The 20410-nt window shown below is 54.8% G+C and overlaps 1 protein-coding gene across 1 annotated transcript; it reads right to left on the bottom strand.

Moving 5' to 3' along the window:
* Positions 1 to 278: 278 nt before the first annotated feature.
* On the bottom strand, positions 279 to 18443 carry pde4dip (phosphodiesterase 4D interacting protein). The gene is made up of 33 exons (XM_029828077.1): positions 16642 to 18443; positions 16278 to 16370; positions 16076 to 16195; positions 15819 to 15902; positions 15374 to 15736; positions 15105 to 15182; positions 14859 to 14996; positions 13909 to 14088; positions 12949 to 13143; positions 12650 to 12889; positions 12435 to 12585; positions 11134 to 11204; positions 10811 to 10935; positions 10312 to 10537; positions 10128 to 10236; positions 9921 to 10037; positions 9319 to 9763; positions 8531 to 8766; positions 8373 to 8424; positions 6422 to 6657; positions 6007 to 6129; positions 5480 to 5665; positions 4976 to 5218; positions 4780 to 4911; positions 4551 to 4670; positions 4289 to 4478; positions 3783 to 3886; positions 3508 to 3666; positions 3255 to 3391; positions 3055 to 3171; positions 2814 to 2952; positions 2613 to 2659; positions 279 to 1300 (listed from the first exon to the last, which is right to left on the bottom strand). Exons 1-33 carry the CDS (start codon positions 17878 to 17880, stop codon positions 1244 to 1246), a joined length of 6252 nt encoding a protein of 2083 aa, XP_029683937.1. The 5' UTR covers positions 17881 to 18443; the 3' UTR covers positions 279 to 1243.
* Between the last annotated feature and the right edge of the window lie 1967 nt (positions 18444 to 20410).

Here is a 20410-nt window from a genome sequence, read left to right as displayed (position 1 = left end):
ACGCGGGTTAAAGAACAACCGTGAGATGTTTAACATGTTCAGCTGCTCTTTTTCCTGGGAATTTAGTGGGAATGACTGAAAATGTTCCCGAGAAGCTTCACAACAGGCAGATGAGACGTTAAACATGGACACAAGATGAATGTCGCATTAGTGGATTCATGGTTTCTCCTCTAAATCGCTTCTTTATTCTTCTCACCAAGACTAAAAACAGCGGATTCTATTTCACATTGGACAGTTTTGAAGCAACTTATTTATTTTAAAAGGAACTGAAACATAACTTGTTTTTGACCCTTTTTATTAAAAAGATTCTTTTTTGCCCCTCAAACATTTGAATAAAAATGCCATGCAGAGAAATACAGCTGTTCCTTTTCACACAGCAACAATATAAATCTGAATTTATGTGAAGCCACGTAAACACTGAAAAAGGTTGCGAGCAAAAACATCCTCAGTGGGATTCTTTAAACACACACACACACACACACACACACATTGTTCTCTTTGGCTGCTCTTATTGCTTTTCCTGTTATATTAAAGAATAACTCTACAGTTTGACATTTTAAAATAAGTCTACAGAATTCTACGACTTAAAGACCCAAACGAAGACGTTACGCATCTCATTGCACAACCACCCAATATTGCATATTTCAGAGGTCAGAGGGCAGCGGAGCCACAGTTCATGCACGAAAACATTAAACGTGGAACATTACAGGTCAAACCAGCACAAGGAGGAAATCAAAGCAGCTGAATTCAGACGCACAGAGGCGAGCGCATCACAAGTCCTGCAGAGGCTTTAGCAGAACAATCAGATGCTTGATTCTCCAGTTTCCATGATTGTCAGGTCATTGAAGGCATCACAGTCTAACAAGTGCTTCTTTTGTCATAATGCTGGTTTATCCGACATCTGATTGTCTGTTAATATTCTGACCCAGCAGCAAAAGTCTGAGGACCACAAACAGGAAATGTATAAACATCAGTAGTTGAACTTGTTTCTAACGAGGAAGAAGCTTAATTACGGCCTCATTTCCAAGCGTTTCCAAACATTCTGCACACAAGCGCCGACCTGAGCGACTGCTGGCAGCAACACGTAGCAGCTCAGATCATCACGCGTCTGAGCAGGAGATTAAAGTTCAGGGAGAATCGCCTGGAGCCACAGCTGCTCTACAGGTAACTGACTGCAGGGGGCGCTGGTGAGGAGCCAGTGGCAGGACAGCAGAGGAAGAGGAGGTGGAAGGAGTCCAGGCTCTCAGGACGCTCCAGTCAGGTGAGAAGCTGAGCTCCCAGAATCCCCCAGAGATTTTGTCTGAAGCATAAATAAATTAATCAATTAAAAAAGAAAAGTCAGGAGTGAACTATGAGGAAAAGGTGCAAGAAGATGAGTTCAGGGGTTGTTAGATGTTCTACCTTAGAACTGAGGGACAGATCAGGGTTAAGACAAGTGTTAGAAGGTTAATGAGAAACATGCGTGTGAGGAACAATGATGGATTCTTCAGTTGTGTGTCGTGCACCAACACGTTCAGGAGTTGAGAAACAGGCAGAAGAACAGCACAGTTCAACTCAAATGACCTTTAAAATGAGCCAACAAGCTCTTGTCAAAGTAGACGGAGGTCACGGTTGAGTCTTCAGGCCAGGTTACAGAATCGAACCTGAGCAACAAATATTCAAGCCTCTGTTCAAAACGTGCAATTATTCGTATTATTCAGTCAAACTCTCCAGTGGTCCCATGTGTTGTTGTTGCCGTTGTTGTTGCTGTTGTTGTTGTTGCTGCTGTTGTTGTTGTTGTTCTGTTTTCTTTACGCGTTTATGGGCTTTGTTTTTGCATTTAAACGCTCGTTTTAATGTTTGGAGTTAAAGTTCTGCTCATGGTCGCCCCTGGTGGACAACAGTGTTATTACAGGCAAAGGTGTCAGTGGGATGCTGAGCAGCAAAAAGAGAGCAGACTGTACCTTTAAAAGGACAGAGGTGTGAGGAAGAGCAGGAGGAAGGAGAGGAGGCAGGGGGGGAGGAAGAGAAGGAGGAAGGAGAGGAGGCAGGGGGGGAGGAAGAGAAGGAGGAAGGAGAGGAGGCAGGGGGTGAGGAAGAGAAGAGGAAGGAGAGGAGACAGGGGGGGAGGAAGAGGAAGGAGAGGAGACAGGGGGGGAGGAAGAGGAAGTAGGAAGGAGAGGAGGCAGGGGGGGAGGAAGAGAAGGAGGAGACAGGGGGAGAAGAGGAAGGAGAGGAGGCAGGGGGTGAGGAAGAGGAGTAGGAAGGAGAGGAGACAGTGGGGGAGGAAGGAGAGGAGGCAAGGGGGGAGGCAGGGGGGGAGGCAGTGGGGGAGGAAGGAGAGGAGGCAAGGGGGGAGGCAGTGGGGAAGGAAGGAGAGGAGGAAGAGGAGGGGGAAGGAGGGGAGGAAGAGGAGGGGAAGGAGAGGAGGAAGAGGAGGGGGAAGGAGGGGAGGAAGAGGAGGGGGAAGGAGAGGAGGCAGGGGGTGAGGAAGAGGAGGGGGAAGAGGGACGACGAAGGGTGGAAATTCTGCTCTGGTTCACCTGCAGAGACTCATCAGGACAGACGTGAAGCAGGAAACAGGTGAGCTACAGAACGGCACCGGCGCAGCTGATCATGTGACCTGGACTCACCTGTAGGTTCGTCTTGGCCTTCTTCAACACGTCTCGCGTTCTCGCCACTGAAACGAGGACAAACGGACGCCGTCAGGTTCAAACGAGGACGTTCCTCCACATTTTAAAACCTTCTACAGTCCAACACACAACTGAGCGGGTCAGAACAAGAGATCGACGCGCAGACGTGATCGTGAAGGTTCTCGTATTTAGGCGACTCACGCTGGCCCACGATCAGGTTCTCCAGACTGTCTTTGGTGCGGTTGGACCTCTTCACCGTCTCCAGGGCCTCTTTCAGAGCCTGGTCCTGTTCTGAGAGCCTGCGACGGAGACGAGTGAGCTCGTCCTTCAGAGCCTGGTCCTACACACACACACACACACACACACACACACACACACACACACAGGGGGTTGATATCATGTCACTGGTCCATTTCAGATCTCACACCCGGGCTCCTCTCACCTGGCTCTCCGGCTCCAGGGTCGGGGCAGCAGCAGCTCTCCAGAACCTTCCAGCCTCTTCCAGGATCTGCTGCAGCCGTTTGGTGTCAGACAGAAGTTTGCTGACAGAACCTGACGGCTGGACCACAGAGCACCGAACCATCAGCTGCAGATCCAACCAACCACCTTCCTGCCGCTGTTGCTGCTTGGTTCTCATCTCACCTGCTGAAGGTGCAGCTCCTGTGAGCCCCTCATGGAGAACAACCTGGCCTCCATCTCACAGAGGAGCGACCTGGCGTCAGAGAGCTGCTGTCTCAGATCATTCAGGTCGCGGCGGCCGGAGGAGCCGCCTGAAGCTGCTGGAGGGAAGGACCGACCTTCATTTGGTGAAGCCCCACAGAAACCTGCCCTGTCCCCCCTCCCTGCTGCCCTTTCACCCAAATCATCGAAATGAAGGCGAAGGTCTGGTTCTTACCGCCGTCTTTGATGGATCCTGAACATCTGACTGATGGCAGCAGACACGCAGCATCAGGACCGATCAGTCCGGTGTCTCTGACCGGAGGGGGAATATCCTGCTGCCCAGAGGTCACCACCAAGGGGTCAAAGGTCAGATCAAACGGCTCACTGGTCCCAGCTGCTCCGAGACCCCCAACAAGGTCAGACAAGGTCAGACAAGGTCAGACAAGGTCAGACAAGGTCAGACGAGCTCGTACTCTTCCTATGTAAAATATGGCTTTCCTAAAATCTCACCTGTGTGTGTGTGGGTGACAGCACACACCTTCACCTGCAGAGACCGGACCACACGGCGACTCTCACACAGCTGCTGCTGGAGGACGCTCACCTCATGCTGCAGCCTGCACACACACACACACACGTGTCACACACACACACGCACACACACACACACACGTGTCACACACACACACACACGTGTCACGCACACACACGTGTCACGCACACACACGTGTCACACACACACACACACGTGTCACGCACACACACACACACACGTGTCACACACACACACGTGTCACACACACACGTGTCACACACACACACACACACGTGTCACGCACACACACGTGTCACACACACACACGTGTTACACACACACACACACGTGTCACGCACACACACGTGTCACGCACACACACGTGTCACACACACACACACGTGTCACACACACACATCACGCATGCAGACGACCTGACATCAGCACCTGACGGGGCTGGGGACCGAGGGGGGGGCAAACACACCTGTTGACGGCCTCCTGGTGTTTTTGCCTCTCGTGCTTCAGCTGAACGATCTCGGCGCCGTTAGCTTCAGCTTGACTTTGCTGCTTTCTGCTCTGAGCGCTCAACCGCTCAGCCTCTAGCTCCGCCTCCTTGCTCTTGGCCCGTTCCAGGAGCACCGCCTCCTTCAGCAGCTCCGCCTCCTTGCTGCCCTCTGTAGGGGGTCAAAGGTCAGAAATGCTGAATCCAGACATCGTCGTCCTCCAGTCAGGAGCTCAGGACCAACCTCTGCCGGCCTGTTTCAGCTGGTTCTGCAGACTGATGTTCTCCTCCTTCAGAGATCTGACCTCTGAGGACAGCTGAGCCACTGAGTCCAGACCCTGGATGTAGATGTTGGTGGGACCACCTGGACCACACCAGCAGGTGTGAGTGCTAACATGTTCATGTTCACCTTCAGTCAGACAGACAGAACCTGTGTGTGTGGGTGTGTGTGTGTGTGTGTGTGTGTGTGGTACCTTTCTCCGTGGTGGTGTGGGCCAGTTTGTCCTCCAGCTGTTGCCGGAGTCGCTCGTTGGTGCTGATGGTCTCCTCCAGTCTCTGTCTCAGGCTCCTGATCTCTCTCAGATGTTCTTTCATCAGGTCAGAACCTAAACCATCGGTCAGCTTTAGAACCTGTGATCCAGTCCAGCGCCACCCAACAGCTCAACCAACCTGTGTGACTGGTGCCTGACTGGTACCCTGAAGACCCTGAAGAAACATCAGCTGCAAGTCTCGCTGGTCGGCCACAGTAAGGCACATCCCACAATGCACTGCTCTCCAGCAGGCCTGCACCAGCGTTCATGGCCGAAGACACATCCAGAGCGCCGCTGAAGAGGGACGGCTGGTGGAAGGACGGAGGCGGCTGGTGGAGCGACGGAAAACCCTGGAGAGGTTTGGTGTGCGGAGCGGGAAAACCTGCCGGACGGACAGATGTGGCGTCAAGCGAAAAGCAAGGGGAGGAGCATCAAAGCAGCTTCAAAGTCAAACCCTTCGAACTCCAGCAGGAAGGAACGTTAGTGTAGAAGATGGAAGCAACACACACACACACACACACACACACACACACACACACACCGCCCAACACGCCGGTTGATGGGTGGTTGCCTGACAGACAGGGAGGTGCAGAGGTTAGTGGACAGGAAGTCAAACGTGCGTGCAGACTGTGGAGACACGCACGCTCACGGACTCCCAGCTGCCTCTGTAACATCTGCAGCTCCTGATGCACCTCAGCCAGTGAGAAGCCTGCAGAGCCGTTACCATGGCAGCGGGCGAAGGGGTGGGGGGGCAAAGGGTCCCTTTGGGTGGAGGGAGAGAAAGAAGGAGGAGGGTCCTGGAAGGAGCTGAAGAAGGCTGAGGGTGGAGCTGAGAGGAGAAGAAGAATCAGAGGCTTCAGAGAGGAGGAGACGCAGAGCAGCTCTCCATCCTCAACATCTGTGAACATCTGCTCCTGATCTCACTGAAGAAATCAAGTTTCTCAAATATGCCGAGTGGACTTCAGAGGGAAAAATCACTAAACCTGCTACTGATTCCAGAACTTTTAGATCCAGGGTGATGAGATCACCATCATCATCGTCACCATCATCATCACCATCATCATCGTCACCATCATCATCATCATCATCATCATCATCATCATCGTTCTAAATGAACACGGGTTCCCAGGGTGAGGAACGTCAGCGGTTCCGTCATCAGTGTGCTGGTACCTGCGCGACTCTGAACATCTGTGGGGTTTTGTGGCGAGCTGGAGAACTGCATGCTGGGACAGCTGAGCCAGGACTGGTGGGACGAGGCCACGGAGGGAGGAGCTGACAGGTGAGCGTGGAGATCTGGGAGACGATGAGAGGGTGAAGAAATGAGGAGATCTGGTGGATCACATGGTTAACCTGTGTCAGCTAAGGAAATCTGGGAGGCTTCCATTTGGGATCCCACCGCCCCCCTTCGCCTCCTGATCAGTTTTAGCTGGTAGCTAACCTCCTCACTGGGACTAGCATCCCTCAACTGCCTCCTTTGTGTAACATAATCGTAGAACGTTTACGATGAAAACTGCAGTGAGATGTTTCATCAACAGCCTGAGAATCTAAAGCCACAGAAGAAGAGAAGTCGGCTTCTGCAGCTCACCTGCGTCCCTCTGATGGAGCTCGCTGGTTGCTTCCACCTCAGAGCAGAGTTCCAAGTCCTCAGCCGTGGAGCCACGATCTTCGGAAACGTAGGAGATGCGGTCCAACTGGTCGGTGGCGTCGGAGAGGGCGTGGCTACTGCAGGGCGTGTCAGAGCCATGAGCACGCTGATGCTGGTTGAGCTGGGCCTGGAGGGACTCGATGATCTTGTCCTTCTGCTGCAGCTCCTTACTGAGCCTGCGTAAACACACACAATAGTTGCAGTGTGGCGTTCCTCAGGGCTCCCTCCTCGCCCGCTCTCATCCAGCATCTAATCAATAACAGCTCCACATAAAGCTCCACATGGGGAACTCGCCTCAACTCCTGAACTTTTATCTTAAGTTAGCTGCAAAGTTGGTTTCTAAATAAACACACTAAAGCAACCAAAAATCGATTCTGTGCCGTTGGAGCTCAACAGTTTCTACTCTCCACAAACGTTTCAGACCAGTTTCGCTTCTATTTCAGCCTAAATCAGTGACGCCTGTCGGACTCCAGCCCAGCAGGGGGCGACAAAACCAGCTTCCACTTGTTGGATTTGGGCCAAAGAGCTCAGATTCCACGAAGATAATTGGTGGAATGTTGTTTTTCTCCTGAGAATACGAGACGAATTTAGTGGGTTCTCCAAACCGCCTGCACGGCTAAAAGAGCCGTAACAAACCAGTGAGCAGCCCAGTTCCTACTGGGACCTGAGGCCTCCAGATATGTGCTGGTGAACAGAGGAAAGTCCACTTTCTCCTGGACGTCCATTATTGAGAGGTCCTCTGCTGGTCCTCTCTGACCTCGGCGGAGACCTTCTTACTTGTGGATCTGTGTGAGCAGCGCGCTCCTCTCCCTCTCGCTGCTCCTCTTCCACCCCCACAGGGAGAAGGAGAACAGGGCGTCTCTGTACAGCGGGCTGCTCTTCGACAGCATCGTCCTCCACAGCGGCGCCATCAGCGGCGCCGGCCAGATTAGGGCGAAGAGACGAGCGTGAGCCGAGGACGGAGGCAGCAGGTGAGAGGCAAATCCTCTGATTGGATTCAGGCAGCACACACACACACACACACACACACGCACGCACACACACACACACACACACACACTGAGCCAGCTGCTCTGAGCAAAGTTCTGATCCCAGATCAGAACCTGCAGCAGCTCGAGCTGAGGCGACGTCCTCGTGGAGCGAGTGCAGGAGGGATGGTGAACAGGGGAACCCGACGGCCTTCTGGAGTCCACACCAGCGGTGCAGTCGTGCACGCTGGCTGGGATCTGTGCGTCTCCATGGCGATCCGATCGGCCCTCTTCCTGCTCTTCTCTTGCTCTGAATGGTTCCGTGTTATTTCCACTCTGGGCTCCAGCGCAGCCTCCGGGGGTGAGAGCGTCATTCACGCTGCGCTGCCCAACAAACAAACAGCAGCTGAGAGGGAGGTCCTCACAGAGAAGCTCCGCCCCCTCTCTCCTCGTCCCGCCGACCCTCTCAGCCGACCCCAGGCCAGCAGCCATGAGGAGCAACTCCAGCCTGGATGTTGCTGCTGGTGGTGAACGCTGCTGCCTCTGCTCATCTGCTGCCCCCCCCCCCACACCCCCCATGCCCCCCCCACACGCCCCCCTATGCTCCTCCCCCCCATGCTCCTCCCCCCATGTGTTTAGCTGCTCCTGACCTATTTCTCTTCCCCTTTGGAGGTTTTAATAGCTTAACCTGATTAGAAGCAACGTCAACGCTCAGAAGCATCGGTGCATCATCGGATGTAAACATCCCAACACACTCACACACACACACACACACACACACACACACTCACTCACTCTCTCACACACACACACACACACACACACTCTCACACACGCACACTCACTCACTCACACACACACACACACACACACACACACACACACACACACTCTCACTCACACACACACACACACACACTGACCGGATGGCGAGTAGTTCCGTCTTCTCTTCTGGATCTTCAGGATCATCTCCTGCTGAAAGCAGATGTTTACTTCCTGTTTACTTCCTGTTTACTCGTGTCAGCTTTGTTGAGAGTGTGAATGAAGCTGTTGGTTCTGAGCTGGAAAGTTCTGGACTCACGGCCGCTGATCTTGGCGCTGACTCGCTGCACCAAAGCGCCGCTCTGGGCCAGCTGCTCCCTGAAGCTCTGGCCCATGTAGAAGTCAATGTCGTTGGACCGCAGCAGCTCCTCGAAGGCCTTCGTGGTGTCGCCCAGGTGTTGGGTGAGGATGTTGCACACCCCCCGCGCCTCCCTCACCCGCTGGCGCAGGTGGGACAGGTCCCTGGCCTGGGTCTGGATCAGGCTGTCGAACTTCCTGCAGAGACCAGAGAAATCAGGAGGTTCTGTCTGGTGGACACAGGTGACACACACACAAGACACACACACTCACACACACAAGACACACACACACACACACAGTCACACTTACACACACACACACACACACTCACACACACACAGTCACACTCTCTCACACACTCTCACACACACACACACTCACACACACACAGTCACACTTACACACACACTCACACACACACAGTCACACTCTCTCACACACACACACACACACACTCTCTCACACACTCACACTTCTGGTATTTTCTTTCCCTCAGGTTCTCCTGGGAGCCGTGTTAATCCCACCTGACTGTCCTATCACACGTTTCCATGACAACCATCTGTGGCTGCACTTCATTGAGTACTCTGATGCGTTGGGAAAGCCTGAGGTGTTTCACTGCACGTCACCATCATCGTGGTCGTCATCCTGATCAGTGATCAGACTGATCAGGTGATCACACTGATCAGGTGATCACACTGATCGTGATCGGAGCAATAAATCAGCCGTTTTCTACTTCCTGTCACTCACCCCGGCCAGGCGGGACACTTCCTGTCCTCGCCTCGTGGCTTCTTGCCTCCTTCCCTCAGCTGATCCTCTAGAGCGTCCACGCGGGACACCAGATCCCGCAGGTCCCTGTCCGAGCCGGGGCGCCGCGGTGAGGCCAGAGGACCATCGGAGGACGACTGCCAGCCCTCGTCCTCCTCCGCTCCGCTCTGGGACGCCGCCTCCAAACACCAGTTGACCTTTCGTAGTGGCGAAGGACCGAGGTCCTTGGAGGAGGACAGGGAGCGGAGCTGAGCCCGGAGGTCTCGGACCAGCGCCTGAGAGCCAGACAGCTGGGAGCGGAGGTCCTGCACCAGGCGCCTGAGGGAGGAGTCGCCGCTCTGCGAGGTGGCCTGGGTGCTGCTGGTGCTGGGCGCCCACCACTGGGGGGCACAGTCCAGAGACGTGCACATCTCCAGGTCATCGAACTCTGTCAGGGAACGGACACCAGCGTCACCAAGGTCTGTGTTTACGTTAACGTTTTACGTGTGTGCGCCGCTGCCCCCTGGTGGCAGAGGGAGGGTGCCGCTCGCGTGCTCGTGTAAGGTTCAGTGCTAACGTGTGCACGTGTGGGCGGTCAGAAGAACCTGGGCTGCTCGTGTCCTCCCTCTCGGCCTCGTTCTCGCTGCGGCCGCAGGTCTCGTAACCCAGATCCTGCAGGTCCACCTGGATCAGTTTACTGTCCTGCTGGACCGTCGCCTCTGCTGCGGACAGAGAAGAAGAAGAAGAAGAAGAAGAGGAAGAATGAGGAAGTGATGACGTCAGCTTTGTTGGACAGGAGGAGCCCAACTGACCCAGCAGCTCCTGCTGCTCCTCCAGTCGCTCCTGAAGATCTTTGCTCCTCGGCTGCAGAACGACCGTCTCCCGCCGTCCAGTCGCAGACACGTCAACGTTCGGGTCCACCTGAAGCACAGGCAGAAGGTTCACCTGAAGGTGGTCCAATCTGAAACAGGTGGGCCGGTTTGGAGCGCCCCCTACCCGCGGGGAGGAGAAGCGCAGCAGGGAGTTTTTCTGTGTATGGTTAGAAAGTGAAATCTGGCCGTCCCACGTGTCCCACATCTCAGCCATTTCCTCCTCGCCTTCAGACGCTGCACCTGCCATGGCCACATCCAGCTCCCCCTCATCGTCTGGCTCCTGCTGCTCCTCAGGCTGCAGCTGATGTCTCAGCTCGGTCTTCTGCGCCTGAATGTCGATCAGAGCGTTCCTGTCCAACACAGCCATAATGAGACTCTACTGACCCCTGGTGGACACGTGCATCCCTGCAGCAGCAGGTCGGAACACTTAATGTGAGCAGCAGGTTTGTTTTGACCCAATTCCTGAACATCTGCCTCGGCTACATGAGTAGCATGATAGCATCCTGGGTGATAGGCATTGTTTTGATCGGACAGTCTAAATATTCAAGGTTACAAACGTGGAGCGTAAACAAGACGCTCAGCTGCTCTGAGACCACGTGATCATCATAGTATCATCATCTGACCTCATCTGTGACAGAGAGGTGAAGCCGGCCTTCTCCAGCTGAGCCTTGAGCTCCCACAGCTCCTTCTCCACCAACGTCTTCTGCTGCAACAGCTGCGTCAGACCGCCCCCTTCAAAAACCCCATCCTGCGAGGGGGGGGGGGGCACATAATCAGCTGAGTTTACATTCAACCTTTAACTTCCATATATATATATTTATTTTTTTTCAACAAATCAAATGACGTTATCCCGGAAGCTTGGACATGTCAGCTGTCCTCTCCCGCCCCCTGGTGTCCGGCAGCTGTTACTACACTCTGAAACATCTGCAATGAAAGAGGTTCGAACCTTCATCTGGACCCTGGACCTGCTCTCATCTTCATCAGCACACTGTGAATCTCCCTCCTCTGAATTTGTGTCTGGAAAAGGCGAAAAATACGTGTTTATCATTTGAAATGTGACGTCATCAGATCAGCTGACTGACCTGAACTCGTTTAGCACATTTAGCTGTGCGGTGACGTCACCGAGTCATGACGTCACTGCCGGTGATTTGGCCCAGCAGGATTATGGGTAATCTGAGCCATAAAGAGGTTTGTTGGGCCGTGTTGTTTGTTTAGCTGTGTTGTTTGTTTGTTTGTCTGTGTTGTTGTTTGTTTGGCTGTGTTGTTTGGCTGTGTTGTTTGTTTGTTTGACTGTGTTGTTGTTTGTTTGGCTGTGTTGTTGTTTGTTTGGCTGTGTTGTTTGTTTGTTTGGCTGTGTTGTTTGGTTTGTTTGGCTGTGTTGTTGTTGTTTGGCTGTGTTGTTTGTTTGACTGTGTTGTTGTTTGTTTGGCTGTGTTGTTTGTTTGTTTGGCTGTGTTGTTTGTTTTTTTGGCTGTGTTGTTGTTTGTTTGTTTGGCTGTGTTGTTTGTTTGGCTGTGTTGTTGTTTGTTTGGCTGTGTTGTTGTTTCTTTGGCTGTGTTGTTGTTGGGCTGTGTTGTTTGTTTGTTTGTGCTGTTGTTTCTTAATGATGTTTGTGTGTCAACAGTCTGGAATCATCTACGTACACATAAAAGGGTTTTGATGTGAAGCTGAAGGATTTTGGGGTTTATTTACGTGAGAAAACAAAGATTCACGTTTACGACTGTAAACAAACTGAAGCAGAAGTTTCACAATCTCAGAAAAGTGCAGAAAAAGATTCACTTTTAAAAAACAAACATTTTTGACATGAAATCTAAACTCCAACTTTCATCTCTTTATTTTTGAGGCACGTTGACGTGCACACGTCAGTTATGTTGTTGTTTAGGTTTCACACATTTGTTAAATTGTGTCAACATGCAAAAACCTTCGTTAGTAAAACGCAGATGATTAAACATTCAGCAAAATCAAACTTATTTACATTCCAGGGAAATTATGGATCAGCAGGAAAATATGGTGATGTCATCAGCGCGTTTGTGACATCACTTCCTGTCAGGAAGGAGCTGCTGGTGTGAGGGGGCGGAGCCTACACGAACCATCGGCGTGAACGATTCGGTTGTTTGATTTGTGAGTGTTTTCCTGCATGTTCAGTCGGAACCACAGCAGCGGGTCAGTGTTAGTGGTGCCGACCCGGTTCTACCAGTACCACCAGCAGCACCGCTCAGGCCTGCCCCCCGCTCCTCTGATGCCCACCTCCACACGCAGCCTGGTCACGGCCCAGGACGGGGCCTCTGGCCGGTGGTCCGCCCTGCTGGACCAGGCTCTCCCTCAGCTCCTGGAGCTCCTGGGTCAACTGCTCCACCAGGGGGAGGTCTGAGGGCTCCGCCAGCTTCCTCTGGAGGTCCTGCAGACACAGACGTTCCTGTTGGACCCTGTGGAACATGAGCTGTGAGAACCTTCTGCCTGACCCTCAGCAGCGCCTCCTTCACGTGCAGCGTCCCGCTGAGTGACTCCAACATGGCCGCCTGAGTCCTGCTCAGCTCCTGGTTCTCCTTGCTTCTCTGACGGGCCGCCTGCACCTCCTCCTTCAGAGCCTGCACCTCCTCACGGTCCAACGTCCAACCTCCACCTGAGCTCAGTTGCTGCCGCAGCTCCTGCAGCCTCGTCGTCTGCTCCGTCATCACCTCGCCGAGCCGGCTCGCCGAGTCCTGCAGGGAGAACGCCGTCAGCCCGTGGTCCTCGGGGGTGCAGGGGACACTGGGTCTACCTGGAGGTACTGGTCTCTGGAGCGGATGGTCCTCAGAAGATCCTGGACCTGCTCCTGGTGCTCCTGGGCCTGGCGTGCTCGGTCAGCCAGAACATCCTGGAAGAGACGATCTTTCAGCTGGAGGCGGAGCTTCAGCTCCTCCAGAACTCTGTTGGGAGCTGAGGGATCTCGAGGGAGGAGGGAGCATCGTAGGACCTGCAGGAGGAGGAGGAGGAGAGGGGGAGGAGGAGGAGAAAGGGGAGGAGGAGAAAGGGGAGGAGGAGAAGAAAGGGGAGGAGGAGATGGGAGGGGGAGGAGGAGGAGAAAGGGGAGGAGGAGGAGGAGAGGGGAGGAGGAGGAGAAAGGGGAGGAGGAGATGGGAGGGGGAGGAGGAGGAGAAAGGGGAGGAGGAGAAGAAAGGGGAGAAGAAGAAAGGGGAGGAGGAGAGGGGAGGAGGAGGAGGAGGAGAAAGGGGAAGAGAAAGGGGAGGAGGAGAGGGGAGGAGAGGGGAGGAGGAGGAGAAAGAGTATGAGGAGGAGGAGGAGGAGATGGGAGGGGGAGGAGGAGAAAGGGGAGGAGGAGGAGAAAGGGGAGGAGGAGAGGGGAGGAGGAGGAGAAAGGGGAGGAGGAGATGGGAGGGGGAGGAGGAGGAGAAAGGGGAGGAGGAGGAGGAGAGGGGAGGAGGAGGAGAAAGGGGAGGAGGAGGAGAAGGGGGAGGAGGAGAGGGGAGGGGGAGGAGGAGAAAGGGGAGGAGGAGAGGGGAGGAGGAGAAGAAGAAAGGGGAGGAGGAGGAGAAAGGGGAGGAGAAGAAAGGGGAGGAGGAGAGGGGAGGAGGAGAAGAAGAAAGGGGAGGAGGAGGAGAAAGGGGAGGAGGAGAGGGGAGGAGGAGAGGGGAGGAGGAGGTAGACAGGAAGGCAGCATTAAGCATTTACATCTATTTCTCAGAATTCTTCCTTCTGTGAGGTCACTTCCTGTGTGCACCTGGGACTCCTGAGCGTGGGCCTGCAGCGCCACCTGCAGCTGGCTGATGATGGCGTCTCGCTCCTTCAGGGCGCCGCGGTGCCGCTGCTCGATGTCCTGCAGCTGCTGACGGAGGCTCCTGGAGGACTCACGTACCTGCTCCAGCTCCAGAGCCCTGGCCCTCAACAGCACCTCCAGGCTCTGGCACACACACACACACACACACGTGTACACGTACACACACACGCACACACACACACGTACACACACACACACACACACACGTGTACACGTACACACACACGCACACACACACACGTACACACACACACACACACACACACACACATGTACACGCACACACACACACACACGCACCCACGCACACACACACGTACACACGCACGCACACACGCACGCACACACACACGTACACACACACACGCGTACACACGCACGCACGCACGCACACACACACACGTACACACACACACACACACACACGTGTACACGTACACACACACGCACACACACACACGTACACACACACACACACACACACACACACATGTACACGCACACACACACACACACGCACCCACGCACACACACACGTACACACGCACGCACACACGCACGCACACACACACGTACACACACACACGCGTACACACGCACGCACGCACGCACACACACACACGTACACACACACACACACACACACGTGTACACGTACACACACACGCACACACACACACGTACACACACACACACACACACACACACACACATGTACACGCACACACACACACACACGCACCCACGCACACACACACGTACACACGCACGCACACACGCACGCACACACACACGTACACACACACACGCACACACACACACGCACACACACACGTGCAGCAGTGAGCTGTGTGTGTTGGCCAACATTGCAGCGGTGGTGTGTGAGGTCCTACCGTGATGGTCTCCTCGTTGTGGGTCAGCACGCAGCGCTGCCGCTCCACGTCTCGCTCCTGCTCCCTGAGGAGCAGCTGGAGGCCTCGACTCTCCTCCTCCTTCTCCTTCAAGCAGCGGAACTTCTCGTCCACAGAACGCTGGAGGACAGACGAGGAACCATGAATCACCTGGTTCTGTGTGTGTGTGTGTGTGTGTGTGTGTGTCTGTCTGGCTGTGTGTGTGAGTGTGTGTGTGTGCCAGCTTACCTCCAGAGCTCGGTCTCTGTCTCTGATCCGTAGGCGGAGCTTCTGGACCTGGCCACGCCCCTCCAGCAGATCGCCGTCCTGATCAGACTCACTGTCAATAATTGATCTAACAATCGACTGAAGCAGCAAACGGATGCAGGATATTTCTGATTTTGATGTTTCAGAGTTTCAGCATTGATTAAACTTAAATCTGGTGAAAAGAACGGGACTGTCGCCACGGCGACGGGGCGGGGGCTGGTGTTACAGGAAGTGAAGGCTGCTCCTCTGACCTCCCTCTGCTGATCTCTGGCCAGCAGCGACGCCCTCAGCGCCCTGATGCTCAGCTCCTGCTCCTCCCCCCTCTGCCGCCACTGCTGCTCCGCCTCCTCCAGCCGCTCCTCGCGCTCCAGCAGAGCGGACCGGACCTTCTCCAGAGCCAGCTGCAGGTCCTGGTTGTGACGCTCCGCGTCCCTCCGGTGCTGGAGCGCCCCCTGCAGGTCGCTCTCCAGCCTCTGCACGGCTCGGTCCAGGTTCTGCTGCGTCCGGGCCGCCTGCCGCTGCGCCCGCTGACCGGCCTGCAGCTCCAGCTGGGCCTGGAAGAGGGACGCCTGCAGGCCCAGGACCTGCTGCTGAACACTGTCCGGTCCAGAACCCTGCGGGGCGAGGCCCAGAAACAGGACGATGGTGAGAGGACGGCCGGGTCACATGACATCAGCAACGGCGGGAAGGACGCACCTGCAGCTGGCTGTGGCGAGCAACAACATCTGGAGAACACAGCAGCGCGGTCTGCTCCTGGATCACCTGAGCCAGTTCTGCAACCTACACACACACACACACACACAGACACACACACAGACACACACACACACACACACACACACACACACACACACACACACACACACACACAGACACGCACACACAGACACGCACGCACACACGATTCTATCATGGAACTCCGGGATGATGTAATGACCTGGACGGACCTCTACCTGTTTTTCTTTGGACCCGATGCTGTCGCTGAGGTTCTGGATGGTTCTGTCTTGACGCTGAGCTTCTTCCTGAGCTGACTGCAGATCCAGCGCCATGTTAGCGAGCCGCTCCTGCAGCTTCTACACACACACACACACACACACACACACACAGTCAGGTGTGTACGGCACATGTCTGGGGTGCGGAGGGGGCGGGGCTTACCTGGGTCCTGGCCTCGCCCTGCCTGATCTTGGCCTGCAGCTCCCCGACCTGACCCGTCTGGTACCGACTGAGACGGTCCTGCTGCTCCTCAATCTGCCACAGAAACAGCAACAAAGGCAAACGTGAGGATGAAGGTGATGAAGACGAGGGCGGATTTGAGCAGCAGCTCCACTCTGATCATTAAAATCATCAAACGTTCTAAACAGGATGAGAGCAGCAGCCTGGAGACTGTTGCCATGGCAACAGAGGTGCTGCGGGTGCTGGAGCTCCCCGAGGAGGGGAAGCTGAGCCAGACGTGAACATCAGCACGGCCTGTTGGACCGGGTCAGCACCGTTTAGCCTCAATGAAAAGTGGCTTCAGTACTTGTGGGTCGGAGAGGTCAGAGGTCAGGAGCAGCTTCTCCTGGAGGCCCAGCGGCTCACAGGACACGTAGTCGTCCAGCCACTCCTCCTCCATCTCCACCAGCTCTGCCTGGAAATCCTGTCGGGGGCCCGGGGACACGAGCGCTGGGACCGGCTGGGGGGTCAGGTCAAAGTCAGCTGACCCTTCCCCGGCCCACCTGGGGGCCAGCAGCAGGTCTTGTTCCAGTTTGGTTCTGAGCAGAACTGGGATCCTGCTGCCCCCCTGAAGCTTGACTGGTCGGTACCCCCATCCTCTCAGGAGACCGAGGAGCATCTCGGGTCCAGAACCCTCACTCTGGGATTGGCCCCCTCCAAACGGGTCCTGCTCTGGATCTTTCTGATGCTCCTGCTGGGCCACAGGAGGGCGGCTGATGGTGGTGTCCAGGGACTCCACGGACGATGCCGGGGTCGGGCTCGAGGTCCCTTCGCAGGTGGACTTCTGCGTGTCCAAAGCTGCAGAGGTGAAATCGGAGGCATCGGACGCTCCGGAGGTCTGGACCACGTCCTGAGCTCCTGGAGACGTCGCAGAGTAGCGGGTGGATGGGCCACAGGAAGTACTCCTCCGCCCGACCCGACGGGGAACCTTACACACGGCCTCATAATCAGAATCAGCAACACGGAGCGCTGCACAGCCCCGACACCGCCTCTGCTTCTGCGAAGGGTCTGGGCACGGGAGGAGGTGCTGGTGCTGGTCCAGTACCGGTACCTCTGGCCCCGCCCAGGACTCATGGACAGAGTAGGTCAAATCATCCTGGATCATGTCTGAGTATCTGGCCTCCTGCAGGACTGACAGATCCACGGCAGCAGGGTCTTCTGGCTCCTCCTCCGCTCCAACAACCCTCATGACGGGTCCAGGCGGCGCCGCCTCCCGATCCTCCGGGTTGTTCTTGCGGTACAGGCCTCCGATACAGTGGCGCAGGCGGTCCCGCTCCAGCACCAGCCTGTGGAGGCGCTCCAGAGACAGCGCCTCCACGCGGGCGATGACCGTGTCGAAGCGGTACATGCGATCCAACATGAAGACGCACTTGGAGCAGGCGAACTCCCCGCGGCCGTCGCGGCCCAGCTCCCGACCCAGGACGTGGGCCAGCAGCACCTGCAGGCTGAGCTTGGCCCCGGGGTGGAAGATCCAGCGGCGCTGGTTCCCACACAGCTCCCGGGCACAGATCCTACAGGCCTCCTTCATCTTCACCACCTCCAGCATGGCGGCCGGCAGGGAGCAGGTCAACACGCCTCCGTCGGTGGTGGAGCTGGTTCGGGTTCTAGTTCGGGTTCTAGTTCGGGTTCAAATCATTTCCAGATGAAGGCAGGTTGACATCAAAGGGTTAAAAACCAGAATTGTTCAAAAATGCTAATTATGTGACGCGATGAGCTAAAATCAGGCGACAGGAAGGAGGAGATTTTTTCGGTTTCACTTCCTCCCTGAAGCGAACATCGATTCTTGAACCCCGTCGGTTCGACTGTCGGTGATCGATCCTCCGCTGATGTCATCGATCCTTTCAATCATCGATCCTTTCAGTCAGTGACGTCCGTCGAAATCCGACAAATGTCGCGATGTTTCCGCGCGGACGTGGCGGTACCGGCGGGTGCTCGAGACCGGAGAAGGTCCGGTTCCGCCTTCAGCTTCACCGCACACCGCAAATGGACTCACGCGGACACACACACGCAAGCAGAGGATGAAGGGAGAGGCTGAGAGAGAGAGAGAGAGAGGTGGGAGACAAGAGAGAGAGGTGAGAGAGATGAGAGAGATGGGGGAGAGAGAGAGCGAGAGAGGAGGAAGAGAGAGGGGGGGGGAGAGAGGGGGAGGAATGGAGAGAGAGAGAGGAAGAGAGAGAGAGAGGAAGAGAGAGAGCGAGAAGACGGCAGGGAAACCAATTCCAAAGATCCACAACAAATGAGGAAACCTCTCACTCTGCACATTTCGCCGTCTGCGTAACCGACAAATCTGCTTCAGATACTCAGATTCAACTGCGTTAAAACTTCCAACAGGGTTTTTGGGAAAAGGCTGCAAATATTAGACGGCCTGAAAGTTTGTTGTGTCTTGTTAATATAAACAGTGAAAATAAATAACAAGTACGAGTGATACCTCTCGATATCAATTTTAGAGACAATCACAAGTTTGGATTGAACCATTCTGCTGAAAATAGGGTTTTTAAAAATTATTTATTATTTACGTATTACTAAATATCCGTGGTTCTTTAAGAAATATGTATTTGGTCATTTATGCGAATAAACACATTTAACATAGTAATTTCAATACACCTTGTATACAATAAAAGTAGAGATTTACCACATGTTCAATCAAATGGATATTTGAACACTGAGCTAAGAGGACGTGGCGGTTTCAAAGGAACCATTTCTCCCACATCTTTGCATCTACTCTAGGCTGCAGGATTCACACCTCCTGGCTTAAGAAGCTGCACTCGATGAACGCCTGGTAGCACAGATGCTACAGCTGCTAACATCAGGGAACCACCCAGAGAGGCTGACCCAGGGCCGCACAGTCCTCATAATGGACCCCCAGAAGGGCTCAAGACCACCTGCCTCGTGTCTGAGGGACTTTCCTCGGTGCTCTTGTCCTGGCCAGACCGGAACAGAGAAAATACGATCTGATGGATCAGTCCAACATCCAATAATGCTGCAACAGCATTGATCAGTAGGACTGGAACCTGGCCTGGACCCTGGTCTAGACCCTGCTTTGGACCTGATCTGATCCCAGGTCTGACCCACTCTGGATGAGCTTCACTCTCTTATTGCGGCTAAACCATCATGTCCACACTTCAGATTGATGATTTCTTTGGAGAGTCAGAGCAGATTTAGAAGGTAAATCTGGGACCTTTTCTGTGTCTCCTGCTCTCTAATTGATCACGTACACATAAGTGTTGCATATTAATTCCCAGCAATCCATTAAGCCACAGGAGGTCTGTGCTCTATAAATCAAAACTAAGAGGCTGGATAATTGCCTCTTACAAAGGAGCAGCTTTGGAAAAGAGGGAAGGGGAGCGTCAGGAGAAGGGATGAAAGGATGGAGAGGAGCGGCGGTGCTGTGTGGCTGCCTCTGACCTGAAGCCTCCTTTGTTCTATGACTGATGGCAACAGTGACGCTCATCGGTTATGAGCCCCTGCAGCCGCGGGCTCAATCCCACCGACGATAGGACCACTGAGCAGCAGCAGCATATAGGAGCCCATCCTCACAGGACTCGTCTCTGAGCTGCTTAATTAGCTAAGGTCTACTCTCAATGGCAGGGCAGCAAGATGACAACAACAGCCCCCCACCCCCTACCCCCCAGGGCTGAGACTGAGCAATACTGGAAGGGTATCTGGGAGAAAGCCACAGCCAACTTGCAGAACAAGACACACAGGACAAATGACCCTCCCGACCCCCCTGACCCCCCTGACCCCCCTGATCCTCCTGACCCTCCTGACCCTCCTGACCCTCCTGACCCCCTGATCCTCCTGACCCTCCTGACCCCCCTGACCCTCCTGACCCTCCTGACCCCCTGATCCTCCTGACCCTCCTGACCCCTGATCTCCTGACCCCCTGACCCTCCTGACCTCCTGACCCCCCTGATCCTCCTGACCCTCCTGACCCTCCTGACCCCCCTGATCCTCCTGACCCTCCTGACCCTCCTGAACCCCCTGATCTCCTGACCCTCCTGACCCCCTGATCCTCCTGACCCTCCTGACCCTCTGACCCCCTGATCCTCTGACCCTCCTGATCTCTGACCCCCCCT

This window comes from Takifugu rubripes, chromosome 20, assembly GCF_901000725.2.
Source record: "Takifugu rubripes chromosome 20, fTakRub1.2, whole genome shotgun sequence".
Classification (NCBI taxonomy): Eukaryota; Metazoa; Chordata; class Actinopteri; order Tetraodontiformes; family Tetraodontidae; genus Takifugu; species Takifugu rubripes.
This window is presented reverse-complemented; position numbering and strand designations above follow the sequence as displayed.